The following is a 25393-nucleotide window of genomic DNA, read 5'->3' on the forward strand; positions in this document are numbered from 1 at the left end:
AGCGCTCTGCGTTCATACGGACGGACAGTCGGACAAGGCCAGATTGTCTCTATAGGGTATAAAAGTATTACCGTTTTAGAATTAAAGAGCTTAACCTTTTCAGCAAACACAATTTAGAATGGATATTCATATCATGCGCAACTGAGAGTTTAAAAGGCTACTTTAAGAGATAGAGAATTGGGATTCCTCCAAATATTACGTCTGCTTTTACGTAAAAAATGAAAAGTAAATTTAAGTTTTTACCGTCGCAGTTAATTTAACTTATATTCCTTTTGTGATTTTCTCCAATTCTGCTTAGGATTTTACATTAAAGCGCACAAAAATATAAAAGGGTATTATTTGCGAATAAGCATAGCTCTAGGTAAACAAATCGAGTTTACCTCTGGCAATTTCTAAATCAACCTTGGTCACCTTCCGTCGTCGTCGCCATTATTTCGGCTACTGCTCCTGCCGATGTTCCCGTTTCTATTGGATTCCTGATGCCGCAACCTTGAGCCGGCACTGACCTAGAATTGTGTGGGCCACCCACCAGCACGCGTCCCACTGCTCAGATAGAGGTCAACGACGGCTGTTGCACTTGTTGGGGCTTTCCCGGCGCCACGCAATGCCACACGACCGGCGCGTGCTCCAGTTTGAGTTCCATGGTCGGGTGCAGCCGCTCCAGCAGCGAACAAGTGGACGGCGGACGGCGGACGTCGCCAGTTTGTCGCCCACGGCGCCGATTAGAGGCCGTGCTGCAGATGCTTTAGATACTTTAGATGCTGCTGAAAGGCTGTATCAGATGCTCGGGCGATACAATCGGATGAATCGATGACAGAGGCTTGCTCATTTGCCGGCTTGTCTCTCCTTGTCGCACACTCCCTTGCTCACTTGGCTGCGATCGCCGCGCGGCGAATATGTTTATTCCCCGTTTCCTACCCCAATCTCGGCCAGCACGCGCTACACGTTGCCCGGGGGTGGTTGCTGCTGCATCTTATTGGACGGCTGCCGCAGGCGGTAAAAAGGGGTTGAGCGGCGGCAGCGGAGGGCAGGTCGTCCGCTCGACGTGTGCTGCAGAATCAGTCGAACGCCGTTCGCGCACACGATAAGTCACGTGCTCAAACTAGCTCCGCCAGCCCGGTCGCCTACTGCATCTGCAACTTGCTGCCAGTGCCACTAGCAACACGCAACACGCAGCACTCGCCCAGCGACAACAGCTACAGCTACAGCTACAGCAACACACTAGTGTCAAGTGCGCAGGAGCAGCGAGTAAACACTAGTCACCACACACAATGGATCACAACATGCACGTGAACGCGCCGTCGCTGCACCACTGGGGCTACGCCGCCGGACCCGGAGTTGTCATGCCCGGCGCCAGCGTCACAACCCCCCAAAGCCATTGGGTGCCGCCGCCGCAGAGCCACCACAGCGCCCACAGCAACCACAGCCATGGGCACAGCCAGAGCCACAGCCACGGAATCGGCAGCCTGAAGCGGACGCTCTCCGAGAGCGACTGCGACGATCTGTACTCCGAGGAGTCCTCTAAGGAACAGTGCGTATTCGTGACTTCTTACAAAAGTGTTTCCAATTTACAGCATGAAGAGTTTTTCTAAAGGAGCTTAAGGCGGCTTAGGAGTTTTCTTGTAAAAGAACACTTCTAGAAAACTGTGCGACTTAGTGAATCGAAAAAATGGATAACTCCACTTAAGCCAAGAATAGATAGATTGGTTCAGTAACTCCATGATTTTCATAGCTATACAGTTAGTAGCACCATTGAGTGTGATTCGACATAAGAATTTATCAAAGCTTAATGAAAGTTATATTTGTAATCCCTCCTTATATTCAATCCATACCTAATATAAACCCTTTGCTCTGTGCTTTTAGAATCTCGCCCAGTGAGCCGGGCAGCTGCCAACTAATGAGCCGCAAAAAGCGACGAGGAGTGATCGAAAAGAAGCGCCGGGATCGGATCAACTCCTCACTCACCGAACTCAAGCGCCTGGTGCCCTCCGCCTATGAGAAGCAGGGATCCGCCAAGTTGGAGAAGGCCGAAATCCTTCAGCTGACCGTGGAGCACCTCAAGAGCTTGCAGTCTAAAAGTAAGTGTACTACGCCAACTTGAGCTACCTTAAAATTAGTGAGCGAGTAGTGAGTAGGGAGCGACTTGGCTAGCTGGAAGTCAAGAGTCAGCTGTCAGCTAGAACTGAAGTTAAAAGCGACATAGGGTCATATGTCACATCAGGTTTGGAAATATTAAGGACATTTTGTATTTCTCCAGTTCAAATAACATTACGGCCTAGTGGGGCGACACCGGCAATTTATTAATGCACTACTCTCCCACTGACATATGAACTACAATCCCAGTAAAAAAAACATTCGATGGGAAAACTGCAGCCAGAATCCCTATACAGAACCCGCTGTGGGAAACAATTAGGGCACGAAATTAAATACAATATGCGGCAAATTATCACAAATCTGGGTAAACAATCCTGACCTGTTGTCCCGTACAGGGTCGAATGGTGGGAAAAATATGATTGCCATAAGCAAAGCAGGACCACCACCACCACCACCACCACCCTAGCGCTCAAGTGAATCTCGAATCTCGGGGCTTCCCACGCTCAGAAGCGGTACCACCACGCCGGCAAACTTGTAGCCAGGAGCGGGCTTTCACCCCCTGATAACCACCTCACAACGAGCCATCCCGCCGAAGGACATGGGGGTAGTTCTTTATGCTCGTCGCGTGGGAACAGCAATTTTAATTGTTTGCCTGAACTGGGATTAGACAGCTTATTGACTTTCTCCACCTCCTCTTATCTTGTTGCAGCTCTCGACTCGCTGAGCTACGATCCGCAGCGAGTGGCCATGGACTACCACATCATCGGGTTCCGCGAGTGCGCCGCGGAGGTGGCCCGCTATCTGGTCACCATCGAGGGCATGGACATCCAGGATCCTCTGCGCCTGCGCCTTATGTCTCACCTCCAGTACTTCGTGCAGCAGCGCGAACTCTCGGCAAAGAGCTGCGCCAGTCCGAGCGGTTGGACACCGGCTGCTCCCAGTTCCTCCGGCTACCAACCAAACTGTGCAGCTGCTCCCTACCAGAGCTATGCGGCGCCAGCGAACCCGGGTGCCTATGTATCCAGCTACCCCACTTTAAGCGCCTCGCCCTCGCAGCAGGCTCAGCAACTGGGAGGACGCACCAGTGTCTCGCGGACTAGTGGAACTGCCGTAAATGAATCGCTGCCCAGCCATGATCTCCACTCTGAGAGCAGCAGCCAGCAGCAGCAACAGCAACAGCAGCAGCAACAACAGCAACAGCAACACCAGCAGCAACATCAGCAGCAACAGCAACGGACGCAGACAACACCTCAACCGGCGCAGCAGCAACACTACACCCACGACCACAGCGCAGTGCATCCCGAGCAGCAGGTGCCCACCTACATAGAACTCACCAACAGCAATCGCCCTGCGGCCTTGGGTTCCGAGAGTCTCAGCTACAGTGCCGCTCCTCAGTACCCGGTCAGTGGACTGCCAGGCCAGGATTACAACAACTCCAGCGTCCTACAGTATGCCACTCCCAACGGAGCCAAGCCCTATCGTCCTTGGGGTGCCGAGATGGCCTATTGATTGGAAAAGGTAGCCTACGAAGAAATATTTCAACCTCTAGTCAGAGCAGACCAAGTGTGATAGTCTTAAGTTTCGCATCCTACACAGAGAAAAAAAAGAGAAACAACGCAGTGAGATTAGCTAGTGCCGTTAGCATATAAACATAAGTTATTCATTATGATACCTATAGTTTGGAACATTTTGTGAATCTATTGTAAATAAACGCATGAGTTTATAAGAGAAAATGTTGAAACGCTGTCAATAATTGATATTTTTTATCCCTTTATCAGGGAAAGGGGTTAACATCTTTCACGCACGATGGATTTAAAAAAACACGTGGTATATAAAGAACTCAAATACGGTTATTATAAATTAAAAATTATTAGAATCGAACAAAAAACAACTGGTGACGACAAGCATATGTACAATAACATCGTTATTAATGGCGCATACTTTTGTATATTGCGAAAACTTTGATTAGTATTATTTTCCGATGATCAGATCACATATTAACTTTATCGCACATTATTAAGGTGCGCATTGTCACTACGTGGACTACATTATCCGTATGTAAATGTGAACACTCCTTATAAGTATTACACGTCAGTTAGTATAAGTTTTCTAAAAAAAAAATTACTTAAAGAATTAATTGACTTTGATCTATGGGAGAAGACAGTTCGAGGCGCCTCCCGCGTTGGTGGTTTGGTGGGGTTTGTGCGGCAATCGCAGTGACCGTTACCCATCCGCTGGATCTCATCAAGGTGCAGCTGCAGACCCAAACACAAACGAACAAGAAGACCGTGGGGGAGATCCTTAAAAGCATACACCAGCGGAACGGCTTGTTGGGTTTTTATAGTGGCATTTCGGCATCCTGGTTTCGGCAGCTGACCTACACCACCACCCGATTCGCCTTGTACGAGGCGGGAAAGGATTACGTCGACACCAAAAACGTAGCTTCCAAGATGGCGCTGGCCACCTTTGCAGGACTCGTGGGTGGGGTTGTGGGCGTGCCCGGGGACGTGGTCACAGTGCGACTCCAGAACGACATTAAATTGCCGGAGGAGAAGCGACGTAAGTGAGTACTACGACGGTCTCCTTTACTAGAAATCTCCCAAGCTTTATTCGTCTGTTTGTCAATCTTCATGTCCACGTGCTTGTTTGGTTTGCTATTAGTTTGTTTTGAAAATATTCAGATTGCGAATGATGATTGCCAACTCCTTCCCTCTCTACATATAGACAATATAATTAAGCCGAATTCCGCAGCTACAAGCACGTTTTTGACGGCCTTTTCCGCATCTACAAAGAGGAGGGCATGTCCAGTCTCTTTCGCGGCACATTGCCAGCTGTTTCCAGGGCAGTCCTGCTGACCATCGGAACGAATGCGGCTTATGACCAGGTGAAGCAGATGCTCAGGACCGCAACCGGAGCAGCCGAAGGAGTCCCACTGCACTTTGCCACTTCCACGATTGCTGGCTGCATTGCTGTAGTGATAACGCAACCGCTCGATGTGATCAAGACCACTTTTATGAACGCCAAGCCGGGGGAATTCTCTGGGATTGGAGGAGCCTTTCTCAGTATCGCCAGACAGGGTCCCTTGGCGTTCTACAAGGGATTTATTCCGGCCCTGATACGGGTTAGTCCCAATACGATCATCACCTTCGTTTTGTACGAGCAGGCGCGAATGCGATTTGGATATCTACCGCCTGAGAAATAGTAATGCTCCCAAATCTATATTCCTTTCGAATACATACTTAAATTATATTTTATACTCATGATTAAGGAATAAAGAATCTTTCGTAAATGGTCATTGAATCGGAAATAATCCGGACCTAATCGGCTGCCACTGTGCTCATTAGCACTGCTGGACCGCAGGGCCTTTGGACCTCTGGATAGCGGACCGCTGACCACTGCCCACTAACCGCTGGTCAGCGAGCTCTGGGGGTCAACGAAAGCCGCTCACAGTTTATGAAATTTGCATACCCACTAACCACGTGAGCACCCAATCCGCGGTGGTTAGCTAAGCCGGCTGCACACTCGCTGCTCATAATTAGGGAGCGGGGTTAGCAAGGTGCAAGGGTCGCAACCCAGAACTCCAAGTTCTAAACCGCAACCGCGCGTGAAACGGGAAATTATCGTGAAAAACTGGAAACCTGGCGCGCCCAGTATCTTGTCCCTGCTCCAGAAACATAATCCTCCAAAGGGAAACTATGCCACAAAGGTAGCAGGGTTAAAAAATTGTAATATGCTATGACATATTAGTTTAGTTTAGTTTAGGGTGCTTTCGTAGGCCACATGTGTTTCTTGGGACTAGGTACCTAAACTGCTCAACATGTTGTCTAAAGGGGGTTTTTAATGGCAATATTCGGTTGTGGCTTAATGGATGTTTCAAAGATTAGAAGGAGAATTAGAAATTAGAAGGAGAATCTGATAAAAACAACGCAATCCTAAGATGGTTAACTTACAAGCATTAGAATGAGAAATTGATTAAAGATATGCAATCTTAAGTTTGTGAGTAAACCTAGTCTGGAAAGCTTTACCCAAAAATTGCACACATAATTACAGTACATATATTTAGTGCACTTTTCCATTCTCATGCCTAAGACTACTCTATTCAAAGCAGAGATGGACACTTGAAATAATTCTCGCGGATCCCACAGGACCAATTTCCCGAGCGCATAGTTTAATTTAATTTAACACAATATAGATACTTGCAATAAAACCCCTTGGCCCACAGCAAAAAATCACTTGAACCGAAATCACATTGAAACCAGGCAACCGGGCGAAATTGCTGCCTGTGGAATGTGGGAACATTCCGAACCACCCCTGACAAAAAACAAGAAACAATCTTTTGCGCATTAATTTCTTTTTGCCGGTTAAGCACATATAAACGACTCGGGACCTACCACGTTCTCAATCATGTGAGAGACCCCTGAGCTTTGACTTCCCACGCGGTGAGCTAACCACCACCCACCAACGATTAAAATATGCCACATAGGGGTGGTTCGACCCAGAGATCGGCGTCAACACCATCGCCTTCAACATAATACACACGTCAAAACTTCCAATTAGAGACAATCATTCGGATCTGGGACAGGGAAACGAACTTGTGATATCGATGCGGGGTGGTTTCATCGCTCGGCTCTACGGTGACTACAAAAAGCATCGGGCTGGTCGGACGGGATTTCATTCCTCGGATTACCAGCACAGCGACAGGATCGGAAGGACGAAGCCCGTGGAGGGGTGGTTGCATATCATTATAATCATTATGTTTGTGTGGTGTCATCGAGAGTGAGATGATTCCGTTTTTATTGCGGTTCGAGTCAATTAAGTGGAATATTTCGCGACATTTCTGAATGGTTTTCCTTGTTAAACATAATAATAACGGGTATAAAAACCCTGTTTCGGGCACTTGTTGGCGTCATATTTAATTTATGCACATGTGGATGGAATGTAAATGGAAATGCACTTGAAAGGGATTTATGATCCATTCATATTGTTCCCATATGAGGAGTTAATCGAAAATACATAACCCATAAATAAAGCTCAATAAATTTGGTTTGAATGCAACCACTGAGCCCGAAAATGCGTTTTCCTCCTCACTTATGGCCCCAACCCACTCGAATCTATCTCGGATTTGGCCAACGTCATAGGGGTTTAAAAATAGCTAGCACATCAGATCTGCCGCTCTCACTCACACACGCATGCGACCATAAGGAGAGTGTTTCCTATTATTATTTAGTGCTCGCTCTTTCTCGTCGTGTGAACTTTTATTCTTTTTTAATTATTTATTGTCCAAAATCAATCGTTGCTTGTTCGTTGCTAGTTTGCCGGCAGAAGTTTAAGTAACATCCCATTCGATTCGTTAGTGTCTGGTTCTGGTACTCTGGTGCATTGATACCCCCACGTTGTGTGATGTAACGCAAAAATGCCCTAGGAAAAGCGATCTGAAAAACACTGAACCAGGGAAATGTGGACCAGAAAGCTAATTATTGGATTCGTGAGAATGCCGGCTCCTAATCCCAGATGTAAGTGGTTTCAACACAGGTCTTCCGAATACTCGGTAGAATGTTTGTAAGCCCCATTCGTATGTGAAGTATCCGAATTACGCAAAACTTCCTATTAAATGATTAGTATTTCTGGCCTACTACGATTTATTTTTTATTTTGTTGAATGAAAAGTACTTTTTTTTCAAATTGGCTTGATAGATTGTTATTTGCTTGCGAATATGTACATATACATATGTAGCCCTCGCACACTCCCATGGTACGTACGCTTCGTCACTACGTGGACTATCGTTCCCAGTGATTATATGTTGCTTATACAAATATTTATATATTTGACTTTTAAAATTTTATTGAGTTACTAAAATAACGTTTGATCAAAAAATTTTTTTTTTTAAATTCAATTCTTTTTCCAGGTAAACAGGAAAACTACGAAAAATGCTCAAACCTATTTAAAGTTCATAACAAAAAGTTACATTTTTTGCAAAGCATTAATTTACAAAATGATTTTAACATTAATAACTTTAACTCTAAACTTAACTAAAGAAAAACTACTCATAATGAAAAGAATGCGGCTGAGGTTTAACTTATGAATTTATTCGGGACTCTTACAATTAAGAACAAGATCAGTGCCACGGCACCTGGTTGCCGATTGTGCCCTTCTTGTAGAACTTGGCCGTGGCCGAGGCGGTAGTAGCCAGTGTGGGAGTGGGCGGAGCAGGCTCGTAAGTGGGTCCGCTGCCCTCTGCCTTCAATACGGCGGCACATCGCCATTGCCTGTTGTAGTTCATCCGCCACAGACGCACGCAACCGTCATCGCCCGTGGAGATCAGCATCGTGGCCAGCATATTCCAGCAGACGCGCCACACAGGGCAATTGTGCTCGCTAAACTTAATAGTTTGGATATCCAGTTTGGAGATGTCAGTAGCGTCCCTTAAATTATACATATTATTATTGTAAGATGGTTTTTTTTTTGTCTTCAAAATGTCGATCTTACGTCACACCCCGCAAGTTTACAATATAAAGATCCTTGCTGGCCACTGCCAGCATGTGGAAAGTCCGTCCGGCATTTGGAGCAAAGGCCACATCCGTGACTGGATCGGTTATATCGTTGACAGTCTCGATTTTGACGCACTTTCGGGTATTCTCGCTATACGCAAACAAGAACACCTTGCCAGTAGGCGTGGCTGCTTCGTCGCTGCCAGCCTGCAAATTAATTAGGTAAATATTAGATTTCTTTCCACACCGCAGAGATAGATTCATCTATACTGCTTATTAACAGATCTTTAATAGGGTAAAATAAAGCGCTGTCTTATGAATTTTTAAAAATACGCTCACCGCTATCAGCTGAGTGACCATGTAAGTGGAAGTGTTCCAGGATAAACAGCTTAGCGGCAGTTTGTTGGCAATCTCGTGCTGCACAGGCCACTGCGATAGGTTCATGATGTCGGGGGCCTCATAGATGCGGATAATGCCGTCTGCGGATGCAGTGGCCAACAGGAGTCCCAGGTACTTGGGCGCAAACTCCACATCCGTGACACTGGTCCGCGAGTCCACAAGGGTGGTGCGGCGCACCCAGCGGCGTATGGGGGCATTGGTCGCGGACACCTTGTCGCCAATCACCTCCTCCCAAACGGAGGCGGTGCGATCGAAGGAGCAAGTGGCCACAACCTGGCCAAATTCCGGGTGAGCCCAGGAAACGCGCCAAATGGAACCGGAGTGCGCTTTCCAGCTGCTTGTGACATTCCACTTGCCTTGCCCGTCCTCATCCCAAATCTGCAAGCAGAAAATCCGAATCGCCTTAGTTGTTTATCGCAGAGAAACTCGAGTCCCTACCTTGACCGTCTGATCGCTGGAGCAGGTGGCCATTCTGCGGCCGTAATAATCAAAGACCACGTCGTGTATCACATCCTTGTGATCGGCAATAATAGGTTCCACGTCAAACATGCTTGAAACTCTCGTTATTTCCGTAAATGTTGTTTATAAAATGCACGCGCCGAAAAATCTGCGCCGGTAATGCAGCCCTGCAAGGACAGGGTTGGCTGGCACCCGCCGAACAGCTGTTGATTACCCCGCTCAGTATTTTTTCATTCCTCTGAGGCGAACGGTCACACCGGCTAAGTGGTCCGAATTACGCGTGAAATACGAATAAAAAATCGAGCGAAAAATAACAAAACACAGTACTTCAGACGGTCACAAGCTGATAACTTATCAGCCGTGCCACAAGCCCATCTGGGACTCGCGAGAACCACACAAATCGGGGATTCAGGGCTCAAATAGCCAAAAAGAGGCCGTTTTGCACCCGGAAAAGAACAGTTACACACAACAAAATTGCCAACCGAAAGAAACGTGCGAAGCGCAGTGCGATGGAGAAGAGTAAGTGCGGTAATCTAAGCGCTAAACGGGTAATTACGGCCCGATCCGAGCGAAATGTATGCGCATATGTGTATGCAAATGAGCGGGGTGAATAACCCCATAGCATAGACGTAGATCGGGACCCGCGTTTGTTTAGCATTTGAATTCGCTATTCGCTGGATAAAGTGCGGATTTCAACCAAAGTGCAATGGACAACATAAATTCCAATTACTTCCATCTGCAATATGCTCGTCTTTCCTCGCTCGCCCTCTCGCTCTCGCACTCGTTGCTGACCTTGATTCCTATTGGATTTTACACATCGCGCGATGCCCGTAACGTATGTGTGTGCGAGTGTAGGCGAGAGAGAAGCATATCTGCCAGCGTGTGTGTGTTTCGGCCGGCATCAATTACCTAATAAGAACTAAATTGGATACTGCATTAATTGTTGCTATTGAATTGCAAAAATATGATAAATATATCATTATGATATAAGAGAATTTCAGAATAACTCAAAACGAAAATTCAATCTGACGCAGTCACTAAATTCGTAGTATTTTCTTAAGAAATGTAAAACTATTTAACTGTAAACATTGCACTTGATAGTAAGAAACTATTTATGTCAACAAGTTTACAAGTGTTATCACGCACAAATTGGTTCAACCGAAGGCACAGGTTGTTTGTTCCTCTGTAGAAATCCTAGTGATAAGCCCATCGAAATCAGGCGTTTCACACGCGACCGACTTTCGGTTCTATTATTATTTGGTGGTGATATCAGTAGACGGTTTCTTTCTGGCCACGCGCCAAACATGAATAATTCGACCAGAATCGAACACCGAAATACAAAAATTTCCGCGCGATAAGATGTCGGGAAAGATTTGAGCTTGAGCCCGTGAAGACCCGTCACCGTTAAGTATTAATCATAATCGGTCGCCAAGGCCAATGCCGAAATCGGAAGATTTTTCAGGCACCCGCCTATCTGAGATTAAAGCTGGCGTCGCGTTGGTTCGGGAATTTCTTTTATGACTTTTAAAAAACCTCTGGTGATGCCGGGAGCAGCGAGCAGCACCAAATGAAAACAAATCAGCGGCATTCGCGTGTTCTGCTCGTGGCAGCGGACTGAATTCGTTAATAATTCGATTCGAGTGCATCGTGCTAATCAATTCCTGTCGTTTTCGCTCATTTAACCCTAATCAGCATCGCTCGCCACTTACGCCAGCAAATTGAGAAATTATGGTCGTTGTTGTTGTTCCCAGCAGCAGAGTGCATTACCGTCAGCGGATGGGTCAACTCCCAGATTAAGTCCAGCTGGCGCAACCACAACAACATTGCTGAATTCCACCGCCGACCTTGACATTGAAAAGCTCCCGCCCATGAGGCACAAATACATTGAAGAGAAAAGAGAGGGACGGACTGATAGAGACAGAGAGGGGTAGACAGTTGTTGGCAACAGCTGATCGCCATCAACCTGTCGTTCTTATCTTTTATCAACGGCAGACCGTTAAGGAGTAATTGCTCTGCAACAGTGAAACTTTCCTATGTTGGAATTATATAATGTTAAGCTGATTGCAATTGCCGCTAGAAGGACATGTTTTTATGCTCCTCTGTTCCTGAACGTTGCTCACCAAAGTTTGGAAATAGAAGTACTATGTAAAAAAATTTAATTTTAATTCAAAACGAATGACAATGGTCTTCATTCCAGAACTTATTAAACCGGCAAAAATGGAAACCGTATTTATCAGCGACAATAAAGAAATGATTTTGTAACGTAACTGCTCACTCGGAGTGTCACTGTACCAAACATGTTTTCATTTCGAAATTGTTATGGCATAATTGGTCTGCACAAAGATCACTGGAACCGACGAAGCACACTATTCGTCATTAATTGAGCCACCTTAATAAAAATTGTTATTAATCCCAGAGGTTTCGCTGCTTAATTCGACCGCCTTTCTGTTTGAATTAGTGGCGATCCTTGTATATATGTACATGTGTATATATGGATGTATGTACATAATATATACATGTAGTACACATATGTTCCTCCTGGTCACTTGGCGCTGAGTGAGCCAGCTATAACCGAAACAATAACAACAACAATCGGCTTGGCGACCCGCGAGACCCGCCGGCGATTAACATACGAGCGCAACAACCTGAACACGCACAAACACAGGTCCGCGCACGAAAACCTGGCCGTAGCCGAAGCTATAGCTATAGCTACAGCTATAGTTGATATTGATAGTGGCGACGACGAAGTCGGCGCTGCGCGGACGGAGAAGCGTCGTTCAGGCATCGATAGTGCTTTTCGGACGAGCATGGCCCAGTTGAGTTCCAAGTGTCGGTCACTGCAGTAGCCATCTAGAAATTGTGCGGAACCAATCAGTCTAGGAAGTTGAATCCGATCCTACACGGTCTTGTTCGAACCCATCCGAAATCGTCTTCGAAACTCCCATCATTAACTAGACAAAGGCACACGCAGAGTGGTAAAGCGAGCTGAAACCGTAGACCTATAGTAAAACCTAAGACAAACCAAACCCAAAACACAACCGTATAATACCCAGCCAAGGTCCCGAAAAGTGCTGCCCTAGAGATAATCGTTCGGCGAGTAAGATTTTTGGATTTTTGGCTGTTAAGTAATGGCAACAGAGTTCTTATCGCAGGATCGGTGGAAAATAAAACATTAGATTCCATTGCGAGAGTGTTTACGGAACTATTTAGGTGCGGGGCCACACCTGTGGAGTCGTTTCCAGCGCGAAGTGTAACCCAAGTCACAGTTCCCTGCGCGATTTCCGAGTAAGCCGTTACATAACACCCCGCTGGTTGCCAGAGATCTATTCCGGTGTCCAATCCGACTTTCCGTACCTTTCAAAGCCCGCCTGGCTGGCACACTTACACACTGTAATGCCAAAATCATTGACCTCTTCTGCTGGCCATACCAATTTGCATTTCCACACACCAACTGGGGTTTTTGTTTCTGTCAGCTTAAGTTTCTTCCATTTCCCCTTCGCACTCTTCTGCGTTTTGTTTTAATTTTAAATGCGCTGCACATTGAACCCCATATCCGAAATAAATTTTCGTGTTTTTAAGTTTTATCGTCTTTTCAAAGGGTATTTGTTGTGGGTTGTTCAGTAATTGAGCCCTCTTTGACCCGGAAACGGTTTGAGCTCCTGTATTACCGTATAGTATATTGAAAACTAATTGTGTATTAGGTTAATAATTAGGTTAGAACTATTATGTAATATATGTACAGTCTTGATTAAATCGTAATTCGATATCTGTCAGTAATTTCGTAGTTGTATAATAATATAATATACACGTATAGATATTTAGTAAACCTTATAAATGTGCTTGATCTTGAATATCTTTACAACGAACTTTAAAATACTCATTGCATACTTTTGATGTCACCCACTTGCTCTATAAATCGGTTTGAAATTCCCCTAGAGTATACCTTGTTCGTTGAACATATCTCTTATCAAAGCCTCATTGACCTGGCAACGATTTATTTTTGGGTCTCATATGGTTGTATTTCGGTTTCTTAATTGTATCTCGCAAACTAGTTTATGCATAAATTAGCATTTTCATTTTGTTTTGTTTCGCTGCTTTGGCCTACAATTTCGTGGCAAGGTTTTTGAACTTGAAAAGTATCCAAAACGAGATGATGCACAGACACTTTCACTGTCCTCTCAATGTAAACTAACCCAGCTAGCAACCAAATACGATAATCTAATCCGATTTGCATTCACCGATCTAAAGCAGCTTTTTGGATTTAGCCGATGTTGATCACGATATTAGGCAATCTGGCTGTTTTTCTCGCACTCCTCTTGACATTTATCTTTGGCCGCGGCCAGAAAAGAGTCAAACTTGTCCAATCGTCTTCAGCAACATCCGCCACGACAGCAACAACTGGCGACAGCGACAACGGCAACACCAATCGTAAGAATCCTCCACTTTGCTAAACCGAAACACTTGAAGGGCACACAAATCGCACACCTAGCTGATAACCCAGTTTAATTAGTCCATTATGTGTATACGACTTTTGACCACGACTAACACGTACATTGTTTGTGTTATCTGTGCTTTCAGACAACTCCAGCGTGATTGCAGCTACAGCTACAGCAACAGCAACAACCCCCACCAGCAAACCTCCCACTGCACCAGCAGCACCTCCTCCGGCGGTTAAGGCGGGTGACAAGCGATTTCCCAAGGCCTGCATTAAGAAGGTCAAGTTCTCCAGCGAGAGCCTTCGTTCCGAAGTGGAGGAGCTGTGTGACCAGCTGAAGGAAAGCGCACTCACCGACCTAAGCAACGACAACATCCGCATTGCCTGCCACCAAAACAACAACAGCATCAACAAGAACCAAAACAACAACAACATCGACATCAAAATCAGTAAGATGAGCGAAACAAATGAGTCCAATGACACGGCCGCCCAATCCGCCGAGGGCGAGCGGCCCAGCTTTTTGGTACGTAATTATATTCCCAATATCTTGGCACCACCAGTCAGCTTTCATTTCCCTCCCACAGGTGGGCGATGAGATCGACGAGAGGGCCGCCGAGGCGGGCGAGGCCTGCGACGAGTTTCCCCAGAAGATGCAGAACGATGTCCGGCAGAATGGGGATATTTCCGAGCGGCGCAAGCGGTTAAGGTAAGCCGATTTGGGTTTAACCCAATCAAAAGGGGACAGACAACATCAGAAGTACATTATCATTGTGGATGAAATATGATTGCAGAATCTTGATACTGAAATTAAATTCATTGAACATAGCAAAACGATATATAAAAGGACACAAACAAAGGTTAAACTGCGAGTTCGTAATATATTTTATAAATATCAATTTGGATATGATTTTAATATCTTAAGAAAGCTATATTATCCGGTCCTTTTCCAATAAACTTAAAAATGTGATTTGTGTAATTGATTAAGTTCAGTATATTCTCCCAATCTTATCTTCAAAATGCTTTGAGTCGTAGCAGTATCAGACTAGGGTTCTTTGAATCTGGCAACCATCCACTTCAATGAAAGCTATTCCTTCATTAAGACACTTGAAAAGTGCGCTATAAGCTCAAGATATGCAATGCACCTCAATAGCCCAAATTTGCGCTCAGTGTAGCGAACAAAACAAAAACAGGTGGGTGCGTCAGAGGCAAACGCTGCCAAACATATCGCGTGAGTTTAGGGAAAAGAGACGGCACAAAGCTCGGGACCGTGTGTGCGAGTGGGAGACAGTCTCCCAGCCAGCTTTCCGAGAACTTTTGAGGTGCGCAAACATGGAGAGAAAAACGAGAAGTGGCGACAATAGAGAGTTCCATGTGGGGACGCCGCATTTTGTTTTCATTCATATTATATTCAAAACTCGTTTGGCCAGCGACTGGCTCGCTCAGTGGCTCTCTCCGATTCTCCGGCCCACGAGGCGTATGCACGATGGTGGCCAACAACGCTCTGTGGTTCAGTTCCCTGGCATTCGTCGGCTCCGTCGGTCCGCAATCCGCTTTCCGCAAACCCCAGAAACACGACAGATATACCCCAAGACCCAGCCCGTTTCCCAAATAAGTTTCTCGCGTGTGCGGACATCGTTCGACATTGATTTTTGTGTGTGGATATTTCGGCCAGCGGAGCGCGGTGAAAGTGGTGCAGTGGCATTAAAATATTTTGTGAGCGGCTTGCTTACTAGTCACACTTGCATAATTACGAGGAGCCGCTAAAGCACCACGACGATCCCCTTGCCACAGTTCCCTTTGAATGCTATTAGCCCTCGTGGAGCTCATTAGAATGTTGAAGCGTCGCGCCAGCAAGCGTTTCGTACTTGTTGAGTCCGGTGAAGATAATACCAATGGATCCAGCTCTGGATCTGGAGTGGGAACGGTCTCAGGTGCGGTTATACCCCAATTTGTGGCAGTGGATTGTGGGCAGAACGAGAGCAACAACAACAATGTCGGCGAGATGAGTGCCAGCATCACCAATCACAATAATGTCAATAACCAGTCGTCGCCATCGCTGCTCAGCGTCCCCGTGGTGGGAACCCTCAAGTAAATTCCATTTTTAATTCCCCATTTGTTTATTGCAATGCGACACTCGTTGACAAGATGTAAACAAACGCGAATTATGTGCAGAACTTTTGATAATGTCAGCCAAACCGGTTTTGTCAAATCTTATTGTGCCTTCTTTTTCTGCACCACCTGTCCCGTCGTGCCATTACTTACACTGACCAGCATAAAAAAGGTTTGATTCAGTTGATACAGGTAACACATTACTTTTGGCGAGGCCACAGAGTAAAAGATCTAAGCAAACTTTGGAATCTAGGAATCTATGCATCCCTTAGTATTTAAAGCCCAAAAAATGTTTTTAAAAGTACGGTGAGAGTAATATTATGATATTGACTTTCTTCGAACTTCCCGACTTCATTTATGAAGCAGTTTCTTATGTAGCTATCTCATTTGATATTTTAGGTTAGTTTTTTTCTAGATTATATCCATTAGCAACTTACTAACATTCTAACTGACCTATTTCAGGCCGAGTATGTCGCGTGGCACTGGGCTGGGCCAGGACCGACATCAGGACCGCGACTTCCACATCGCCACCACCGAGGAGTTCGTAAAGCGCTTCGGCGGCACCCGTGTGATCAACAAAGTCCTAATTGCCAACAACGGTATCGCGGCCGTCAAGTGTATGCGATCCATCAGGAGATGGGCTTACGAAATGTTCAAGAACGAGCGGGCCATAAGGTTCGTGGTAATGGTCACTCCGGAGGATCTGAAGGCGAATGCCGAATACATCAAGATGGCGGATCACTATGTGCCCGTGCCCGGCGGATCCAACAACAACAACTACGCCAATGTTGAACTAATCGTGGACATTGCTCTTCGTACCCAAGTGCAGGTGAGTCCGGAATCTAGGGGACACCGCCGTAGAAGTGGCCAGTGTCGGTCCGGGTTGTCTATTTGCCTTGGCCAGCTCCACCCAAAACGCATCGTACGATTTGTATTTGCACTTCGTCAATCGAACTGGCAAAGTCAAGCGATCGCCTGCATACCAATAAAGAGACCCCTATTCGTATTCGTGTGTCTACGAGACAGCAGACTATGAAGATGACTGTGTGTGTCAGTCAACACTGTGCTACAAAATTTGACTAAATTCCCTTGGGTATAGAAGTTTATCGCCTTCATTTGTGCTATTTACAGTCCTGGCTCATTCCGAAATATAATGTATGCTCGAGTACAATTTAAATGTATTTTAAACAAATCATCGACAGTGTAAACGATTGTACGTGTCAATTACCAATAGGCAAATATAATTACATGTTTTTGAACAGGCTGACATACAGGTTAGAAACAATTAAGATTCGTTAAAAGTGTAGAGTTTAAGTATCTAAGAGCTTCCAAATACGCAGTGTGTTTATACTTTACTACGTATATTTCTTTTAATATTTAATTGTCTATCCATGATTCAATGCTTGATTTTTAGCAAAGTGTAAAAAAAGCAAGCCGTAAAAATAACTGCGACAACCAACTAATTATTTTCTTATATGTATATAAAAACCCTGTTGAGTATAAGAGGTAACAACTGTAAGTAATACAATTGTGTATGCTTGTTGCATTTTAAGAGTTGTTCAAGTGTCAAAAGATTGCCTTTAAAACAACATAGCACACCTGTAATCCAAAACCCTCCTTCCACCTTCCACCTCCCTACGAAGCTCTCCCAACAGCCTGGAAAGCAAGGCACTGGGCGGTTTGATTGCAATGCATTCGAAACACTTTCAAGTGGAAATTCAGTCTAAGGTGTTTACTTTCCCTTAGATATAGCAGGGCACTTGGGGTTAATTAGCAGACGCGACGACATCTTGTTGCACAGTGTGAATTATCTATTTTGTGTTGGTATCCGGGTGTAGCCAATGAACGTCGCAATGACGTCACGATTTTTACTCACAATAAAGCCCCATAATTTTCCCCACACCCACGACGAGTGCGCTGTCCTTGGGGTATTGGGCTTATTAAATCAAAATGAACTTATTATTATCCTGTGTGCAATCCCTTTCTGATTGCAGGCCGTGTGGGCTGGTTGGGGTCATGCCTCCGAGAACCCGAAGCTGCCGGAGCTCCTCCACAAAGAGGGTCTGGTGTTCCTTGGTCCTCCGGAACGTGCCATGTGGGCACTGGGCGACAAGGTGGCCTCCTCGATTGTGGCCCAAACAGCCGAAATTCCCACCCTGCCGTGGTCAGGTTCGGAACTGAAGGCCCAGTACAGTGGCAAGAAGATCAAGATTTCCAGTGAACTCTTCGCCCGCGGTTGTGTGACCAATGTGGAACAGGGTCTGGCCGCAGTTAACAAGATTGGTAAGTGAATCTGTAAAAATATAGGTTTGAAAAAGTTGTTCAAGTTGTTGTTTCACCCAGGCTTCCCCGTAATGATCAAGGCCTCAGAAGGAGGTGGTGGCAAGGGCATTCGCCGTGTGGACACCACTGAGGAGTTCCCCGGATTGTTCCGCCAGGTTCAAGCTGAGGTGCCTGGGTCACCGATTTTCGTGATGAAGCTGGCCCGCGGAGCTCGCCACTTGGAGGTGCAACTGTTGGCGGATCAGTACGGCAATGCCATTAGCTTGTTTGGTCGTGACTGCTCCATCCAGCGCCGTCATCAAAAAATTATTGAGGAAGCCCCTGCCATCGTGGCCCAGCCAGAAGTGTTCGAGGACATGGAGAAGGCCGCAGTGCGGCTGGCCAAGATGGTGGGTTACGTCAGCGCGGGAACCGTGGAGTATCTTTATGATCCGGAGGGTCGCTACTTCTTCCTGGAGCTGAACCCCCGTCTGCAGGTGGAGCATCCTTGTACGGAGATGGTGGCCGATGTGAATCTTCCCGCTGCTCAACTGCAGATTGGAATGGGAATTCCCCTTTACCGCCTCAAGGACATCCGCCTGCTGTACGGAGAGTCTCCGTGGGGCTCCTCTGTCATTGACTTTGAAAATCCACCGAACAAACCGCGTCCCTCCGGACATGTTATCGCCGCCCGTATCACCTCAGAGAATCCCGACGAGGGCTTTAAGCCCAGTTCAGGAACCGTTCAGGAGCTTAACTTCCGGTCGAGCAAAAATGTGTGGGGCTACTTCAGTGTGGCTGCCAGTGGAGGATTGCACGAGTTCGCGGACTCACAGTTTGGCCATTGTTTCTCCTGGGGCGAGAACCGTCAGCAGGCTCGAGAGAACCTGGTAATTGCACTGAAAGAGCTGTCTATTCGGGGTGATTTCCGAACCACAGTGGAGTACCTGATCACTCTGTTGGAGACGAATCGATTCCTGGACAACAGCATCGACACCGCTTGGTTAGATGCCTTGATCGCAGAACGTGTGCAATCCGAGAAACCGGATATATTGTTGGGCGTAATGTGCGGATCGTTGCACATCGCAGATCGTGAAATCACTGAAAGCTTCTCCAGCTTTCAGACTTCTCTGGAAAAAGGGCAGATCCAAGCAGCTAACACGCTAACAAACGTGGTGGATGTTGAGCTAATCAACGATGGCATCCGTTACAAGGTTCAGGCCGCCAAGAGCGGAGCCAACTCGTACTTCCTGCTGATGAACAACTCGTTTAAGGAAATCGAGGTGCATCGCCTTTCCGACGGAGGCTTGCTCATCTCTTTGGAGGGCGCCTCCTACACCACGTACATGAAGGAGGAGGTGGATCGCTACCGCATTGTGATTGGCAACCAGACATGTGTCTTCGAAAAGGAGAACGATCCTTCGCTGCTGCGCAGTCCCTCTGCGGGAAAGCTCATCAACATGATTGTAGAAGATGGCGCACATGTAAGCAAGGGGCAGGCCTATGCTGAGATTGAGGTGATGAAGATGGTGATGACTTTAACATCCCAGGAGGCAGGCACAGTGACATTTGTGCGTCGCCCAGGAGCGGTTCTGGATGCAGGATCCCTTTTGGGCCATTTAGAGCTGGATGATCCATCGCTGGTGACGAAAGCGCAACCGTTCAAAGGTCAGTTCCTGCAGCCAGAGAATGCACCGGTGCCCGAAAAACTGAATAGGGTGCACAATACGTACAAGAGCATCCTTGAAAACACTCTAGCTGGTTACTGCCTGCCGGAACCATTCAATGCGCAGCGACTGAGAGACATTATCGAAAAATTCATGCAAAGTTTGCGGGATCCCTCGTTACCGCTGCTGGAGCTGCAAGAAGTTATCGCCTCCATCTCAGGTCGCATACCCATCTCCGTGGAGAAGAAGATCCGAAAACTGATGACGCTGTACGAGCGAAACATAACTAGTGTCCTGGCTCAATTCCCATCGCAGCAGATCGCCAGTGTTATTGACAGCCATGCGGCCACACTGCAGAAGCGCGCTGACAGAGATGTCTTTTTCCTGACCACCCAGAGCATTGTGCAGCTGGTGCAGCGCTATAGGAATGGAATCCGCGGCAGAATGAAGGCCGCCGTTCATGAGCTGCTGCGTCAGTACTACGACGTAGAGTCGCAGTTTCAGCATGGGCACTACGACAAATGCGTGGGACTGGTGCGAGAGCACAACAAGGACGACATGCAGACGGTGGTCAACACCATCTTCTCGCACTCTCAGGTGGCCAAGAAGAATCTGCTAGTTACTCTGCTTATAGATCACCTGTGGGCCAACGAACCTGGACTAACAGACGAATTGGCCAACACGCTGAGTGAATTGACCTCTTTAAATCGAGCTGAGCACTCTAGGGTGGCTCTGCGGTCCCGTCAAGTTCTGATCGCAGCCCACCAGCCGGCCTATGAACTGCGCCACAACCAAATGGAGTCTATCTTCCTCTCCGCCGTTGACATGTACGGTCATGACTTCCACCCCGAGAACCTGCAGCGCCTGATTCTGTCGGAGACCTCAATCTTCGACATTCTACACGACTTCTTTTACCACTCTAACCGGGCAGTGTGCAATGCTGCTCTGGAAGTCTATGTGAGGAGAGCTTACACATCCTACGAGCTGACATGCTTGCAGCATTTGGAACTCTCCGGTGGCCTGCCGCTGGTGCACTTCCAGTTCCTCCTACCCACAGCTCACCCGAACAGGCTGTTTTCGCGCATGTCCTCCCCCGATGGATTGGATCAGGCAGCGGCAGAGTGCTTGGGAAGCTCATTCGTGCGCACCGGAGCGATAGCAGCCTTTGACTCTTTTGAACACTTTGAAATGTACTCGGACGAGATTCTGGATCTGCTCGAAGACTTTGTCTCGCCGGCCATGGTTAATGCTAAGGTACTGGAGGCCGTGGAGGCGGCAGATTCCATCTCGGACAGTCGACACAGCACCTCGATCAATGTGTCGTTGTCGGATCCCGTAACTCGGGCGAATGCTGCAGAAGAGGCAAAGTCCACGGAACCGATTCACATTGTTAGTGTGGCTGTGAGAGAAACGGGCGAGTTGGATGACCTTCAAATGGCACAGATCTTTGGAAACTATTGCCAAGAACATAACGAGGAGCTCTTCCAGCGACGCATTCGTAGAATTACTTTTGCTGCTCTGAAAAAGCGGCAATTTCCCAAGTTTTTCACGTTCAGAGCCAGAGATAAGTTCACAGAGGATCGTATTTACCGCCATCTGGAGCCAGCATCTGCTTTCCATCTAGAGCTGAATCGCATGAAGACGTACGATCTTGAGGCTCTGCCCACAGCTAACCAGAAGATGCACCTGTACCTTGGCAAGGCCAAGGTGTCGAAAGGTCAAGAGGTCACGGACTACCGCTTTTTCATTCGCTCGATTATCCGTCATTCAGATCTAATTACCAAGGAAGCCTCTTTCGAGTATCTGCAAAACGAAGGAGAGCGCGTGCTTCTCGAGGCCATGGATGAGCTGGAGGTGGCATTCTCGCATCCTCACGCAAAACGCACCGACTGCAACCACATCTTCCTTAACTTTGTCCCCACTGTCATCATGGATCCGGCTAAGATCGAGGAGTCTGTGACAAAGATGATTATGCGATACGGTCCGCGATTGTGGAAGCTGCGTGTACTACAGGCTGAGCTTAAGATGGTCATCCGCCAGTCACCACAGTCACCCACTCAGGCAGTGCGTCTGTGCATTGCAAATGACTCCGGCTACTTCCTGGATATTTCGATGTACACGGAGCAAACGGAACCAGAGACAGGAATCGTAAGTGGAAATTGATCTCTTCTTGAACCGTTTAAAACTTGTTTTAACATTCCTTCAATTCCAGATTAAATTTAAGGCCTACGGTGAGAAGCAGGGATCTCTGCACGGCCATCCCATTTCCACGCCCTACATGACCAAAGACTTCCTGCAGCAAAAACGATTCCAGGCGCAGTCCAACGGTACCACCTATGTCTATGATGTGCCCGACATGTTCCGCCAGATGACCGAGCGTCACTGGAGAGAATTCTCCAAGGCGCGTCCCACCGTAGATATTCGCACTCCCGACAAGATTTTAATCGAGTGCAAAGAGCTGGTCCTCGAGGGCGACAACCTTGTAGAGATGCAGCGTCTGCCTGGCGAAAACAATGTAAGCGGACTTAATTTCTGACGCAATCGAATGAACTGTAATGTTCTATTTATTTGTTTCAGTGCGGCATGGTGGCTTGGCGCATTGTCTTGGCTACTCCCGAATATCCGAATGGTCGTGAGATTATTGTTATAGCCAACGACCTCACCTACTTGATTGGTTCCTTTGGAATTAAGGAGGACGTTCTGTTTGCCAAGGCTTCCCAATTAGCTCGTCAACTCAAAGTACCAAGGGTAAGTTTGGGTTTTTTCTGACTTATTCCCTATAATTACTAAATCCTATGTGCTTTCCTTCAGATATACATCTCCGTTAACAGCGGTGCTCGCATCGGACTGGCTGAGGAGGTTAAAGCTATGTTTAAGATCGCATGGGAGGATCCAGAGGAGCCAGATAAGGGTTTTAAGTACCTCTACTTGACCACCGAGGACTACGCACAGGTGGCCAACCTGAATTCGGTGAGGGCTATCCTGATTGAGGACGAGGGCGAGCAGCGTTACAAGATTACCGACATTATCGGCAAGGACGACGGTCTGGGCGTGGAGAACCTACGGTACGCCGGCTTAATTGCCGGTGAAACGTCGCAGGCCTACGAGGAGATAGTTACCATCGCCATGGTTACCTGCCGTACTATTGGCATTGGATCCTATGTGGTGCGCCTAGGCCAGCGCGTTATCCAGATCGATAATTCACACATTATACTCACAGGCTATGCTGCGCTCAACAAGGTAAGCTAATTACAGTTGAATTTCTAAACCGTTTGCTGATCTGCACTACGCAGATTATTTTGACTTATAAATTATTTCAAAACTATCAACCTAACGATTCATTTATTTATTATCTTCATTTTAAGCTGCTTGGACGCAAGGTGTATGCCTCCAATAATCAGTTGGGTGGCACGCAGATTATGTTTAACAACGGAGTTACCCACAAAACAGAGGCAATTGACTTGGACGGTGTCTACACCATCCTCGACTGGCTCTCGTACATTCCCGCGTACATTGGTTGTGACCTGCCCATTATTCTGCCCAGCGATCGTATCGATCGCCCTGTGGACTTCATGCCCACTAAGTCGCCGTACGATCCGCGCTGGATGCTAGGCGGCCGTGTGAATCCCGTTAACGCGAATGACTGGGAGAACGGTTTCTTTGACCGGGACTCCTGGAGCGAAATCATGGCCGCGTGGGCCAAGACGGTGGTCACTGGTCGCGCCCGTCTAGGTGGTGTTCCCGTGGGCGTAATAGCCGTTGAGACCCGCACCGTAGAAGTGGAGATGCCCGCAGATCCCGCCAATCTCGATTCGGAAGCGAAGACCCTGCAGCAAGCAGGGCAGGTGTGGTACCCTGATTCCTCGTACAAAACTGCTCAAGCAATCAAAGATTTTGGACGAGAGGAGTTGCCGCTGATTGTTTTCGCAAATTGGCGAGGCTTCTCCGGTGGCATGAAGGACATGTACGAGCAAATCGTCAAGTTCGGAGCATACATTGTCGACGGTCTGCGGGAGTACAAGAAGCCTGTGCTCATCTACCTGCCGCCCAATGCCGAGCTGAGAGGTGGGGCCTGGGCCGTGCTGGATTCCCTCATTAACCCGCGCTACATGGAAACGTATGCCGATCCGGAGGCCAGGGGTGGAGTTCTCGAGCCAGAGGGCATTGTGGAAATAAAGTACAAAGAGAAGGACTTAGTGAAGACGATTCATCGATTGGATCCGACCACCATTGCGGTAGGTTTTAAATGAGAATTAAAAAAACCCGAAAAAGTTCTTACTTAATTTATGTATGTTATGCATGACAGCTGAAAAAGGAGTTCGATGAGGCAAACGCGTCTGGTGACAAGGTCAGGGCTGCTCAGGTGGACGAAAAGATTAAGGCCCGCATCGCTGTGCTTATACATGTCTACCACACGGTGGCAGTTCACTTTGCTGACCTGCACGACACGCCGGAGCGAATGCTAGAAAAGGAGTGTATCAGTGAGATTGTGCCTTGGCGCGACTCCCGCCGCTGGCTGTACTGGCGTCTGCGACGTCTTCTGTTAGAGGACGCGTATATAAAGAAGATCCTGCGTGCTCAGGATAACTTATCTGTAGGTCAGGCCAAGCAGATGCTGCGCCGCTGGCTGGTAGAGGAGAAGGGTGCCACAGAGGTGAGATATTTGGCTATCCACTCCAGGAGACTTCTAAATTATTCTCTTTATAATTTTAGGCTTATCTGTGGGACAAAAACGAGGAAATGGTGTCTTGGTATGAGGAGCAGAGCAATGCCGAATCTATCGTTTCGCGCAACGTGAACTCAGTAAGACGGGATGCCATTATTTCTACCATTTCGAAAATGCTCGAGGTAACAGCATCGCAATCTTGATTCTGATAAATCGAGAACTAACTCCTCTGATTTTATATCTTTGCAGGACTGTCCCGACGTAGCGCTGGACGCTGTAGTTGGTCTTTGCCAAGGTCTGACGCCCGTAAATCGTGGCGTGGTCGTACGCACATTAGCCCAGATGCAACTAAATGAGGAGACCTCTAACAGCAACCAGGGATGATTCTACGCTTTGTTCTAAGTTCTTTTTAGACCCTCTATTTCATCCTTCCCGTTCCCGCCCTTCACCACATTTCTCAGTCTCGCTTTGTGCTTGTAAGATATCGCAAAGCGTGCATGATGTGCATTTTGTTTAGTTGAATTTGTTTAAAAGTAATTAGCGTAAATCTAGCTATGTATTGGAGTTGTAGGCATGGGTTAATTTGTTGCCTAAGTGGCCCGATAAACTAGCTGTATCGTGTACATATTTGATTATGTATATCCCCTGAATACAAATCATTCCATTAGTTGTCTAAGAACTAAAGTCCTTTGTACACAGAGCTTTTTGAATTATACGAGTTACTGAAATATATATGTATGGTACACTAAATTTACAAAACTTGCTGGATGGCAACAAGGGTTTTTCGTTTTGTTCTTTTTCTTTTTGGTTCCAC

The 25393-nt window shown here is 47.0% G+C and overlaps 4 protein-coding genes across 7 annotated transcripts; 3 read left to right on the top strand and 1 right to left on the bottom strand.

Moving 5' to 3' along the window:
* Positions 1-1271: 1271 nt before the first annotated feature.
* Positions 1272-3603, top strand: LOC122626755 (hairy/enhancer-of-split related with YRPW motif protein). The gene is made up of 3 exons (XM_043807128.1): positions 1272-1531; positions 1864-2078; positions 2804-3603. Exons 1-3 carry the CDS (start codon positions 1272-1274, stop codon positions 3601-3603), a joined length of 1275 nt encoding a protein of 424 aa, XP_043663063.1.
* Positions 3604-4170: 567 nt separating this feature from the next.
* Positions 4171-5389, top strand: LOC122626758 (mitochondrial dicarboxylate carrier). Of its 3 annotated transcripts, none has more exons than XM_043807133.1 (2): positions 4171-4653; positions 4819-5088. In XM_043807133.1, the coding sequence occupies exons 1-2, from the start codon at positions 4245-4247 to the stop codon at positions 4947-4949; spliced, it is 540 nt and encodes a 179-aa protein (XP_043663068.1). In that variant the 5' UTR covers positions 4171-4244; the 3' UTR covers positions 4950-5088. The 3 variants fall into 3 exon arrangements, with proteins under 3 accessions (XP_043663068.1, XP_043663069.1, XP_043663067.1); XM_043807134.1 differs by having other exon boundaries at positions 4846-5088; XM_043807132.1 differs by having other exon boundaries at positions 4174-4657; positions 4846-5389.
* A 2770-nt stretch (positions 5390-8159) lies between these two features.
* On the bottom strand, positions 8160-11197 carry LOC122626757 (nucleoporin seh1). The gene is made up of 4 exons (XM_043807131.1): positions 9420-11197; positions 8922-9359; positions 8581-8789; positions 8160-8516 (listed from the first exon to the last, which is right to left on the bottom strand). Exons 1-4 carry the CDS (start codon positions 9528-9530, stop codon positions 8210-8212), a joined length of 1065 nt encoding a protein of 354 aa, XP_043663066.1. The 5' UTR covers positions 9531-11197; the 3' UTR covers positions 8160-8209.
* A 1046-nt stretch (positions 11198-12243) lies between these two features.
* Positions 12244-25329, top strand: LOC122626753 (acetyl-CoA carboxylase). 2 transcript variants are annotated; one of them, XM_043807126.1, is made up of 14 exons: positions 12244-12415; positions 13692-13868; positions 14019-14398; positions 14460-14581; positions 16447-16813; positions 17979-18267; positions 18328-22061; positions 22126-22428; positions 22491-22661; positions 22725-23153; positions 23279-24148; positions 24220-24567; positions 24627-24761; positions 24829-25329. In XM_043807126.1, exons 2-14 carry the CDS (start codon positions 13709-13711, stop codon positions 24961-24963), a joined length of 7443 nt encoding a protein of 2480 aa, XP_043663061.1. In that variant the 5' UTR covers positions 12244-12415; positions 13692-13708; the 3' UTR covers positions 24964-25329. The 2 variants fall into 2 exon arrangements, with proteins under 2 accessions (XP_043663061.1, XP_043663062.1); XM_043807127.1 differs by lacking the exons at positions 12244-12415; positions 13692-13868; positions 14019-14398; positions 14460-14581 and adding an exon at positions 15692-15963.
* Positions 25330-25393: the final 64 nt, after the last annotated feature.

This window comes from Drosophila teissieri, chromosome 2L, assembly GCF_016746235.2.
Source record: "Drosophila teissieri strain GT53w chromosome 2L, Prin_Dtei_1.1, whole genome shotgun sequence".
In the NCBI taxonomy this organism is placed as follows: Eukaryota; Metazoa; Arthropoda; class Insecta; order Diptera; family Drosophilidae; genus Drosophila; species Drosophila teissieri.

What these genes read in the sequence shown, in the direction of transcription:
- LOC122626755 (XM_043807128.1), top strand. Translation starts at nt 1,272, where the DNA reads ATGGATCACAACATGCACGTGAACGCGCCGTCGCTGCACCACTGGGGC. An exon ending in GAGGAGTCCTCTAAGGAACA is followed by an intron (nt 1,532 to 1,863) that starts GTGCGTATTCGT and finishes CTGTGCTTTTAG; the next exon opens with AATCTCGCCCAGTGAGCCGG. An exon ending in CAAGAGCTTGCAGTCTAAAA is followed by an intron (nt 2,079 to 2,803) that starts GTAAGTGTACTA and finishes ATCTTGTTGCAG; the next exon opens with CTCTCGACTCGCTGAGCTAC.
- LOC122626758 (XM_043807132.1), top strand. Translation starts at nt 4,245, where the DNA reads ATGGGAGAAGACAGTTCGAGGCGCCTCCCGCGTTGGTGGTTTGGTGGG. An exon ending in CCGGAGGAGAAGCGACGTAA is followed by an intron (nt 4,658 to 4,845) that starts GTGAGTACTACG and finishes CGAATTCCGCAG; the next exon opens with CTACAAGCACGTTTTTGACG.
- LOC122626757 (XM_043807131.1), bottom strand. Translation starts at nt 9,530, where the DNA reads ATGTTTGACGTGGAACCTATTATTGCCGATCACAAGGATGTGATACAC. An exon ending in CCAGCGATCAGACGGTCAAG is followed by an intron (nt 9,360 to 9,419) that starts GTAGGGACTCGA and finishes TTCTGCTTGCAG; the next exon opens with ATTTGGGATGAGGACGGGCA. An exon ending in GTAAACTTGCGGGGTGTGAC is followed by an intron (nt 8,517 to 8,580) that starts GTAAGATCGACA and finishes GTATAATTTAAG; the next exon opens with GGACGCTACTGACATCTCCA.
- LOC122626753 (XM_043807126.1), top strand. Translation starts at nt 13,709, where the DNA reads ATGTTGATCACGATATTAGGCAATCTGGCTGTTTTTCTCGCACTCCTC. An exon ending in GAGCGGCGCAAGCGGTTAAG is followed by an intron (nt 14,582 to 16,446) that starts GTAAGCCGATTT and finishes GACCTATTTCAG; the next exon opens with GCCGAGTATGTCGCGTGGCA. An exon ending in GCTATGCTGCGCTCAACAAG is followed by an intron (nt 23,154 to 23,278) that starts GTAAGCTAATTA and finishes CTTCATTTTAAG; the next exon opens with CTGCTTGGACGCAAGGTGTA.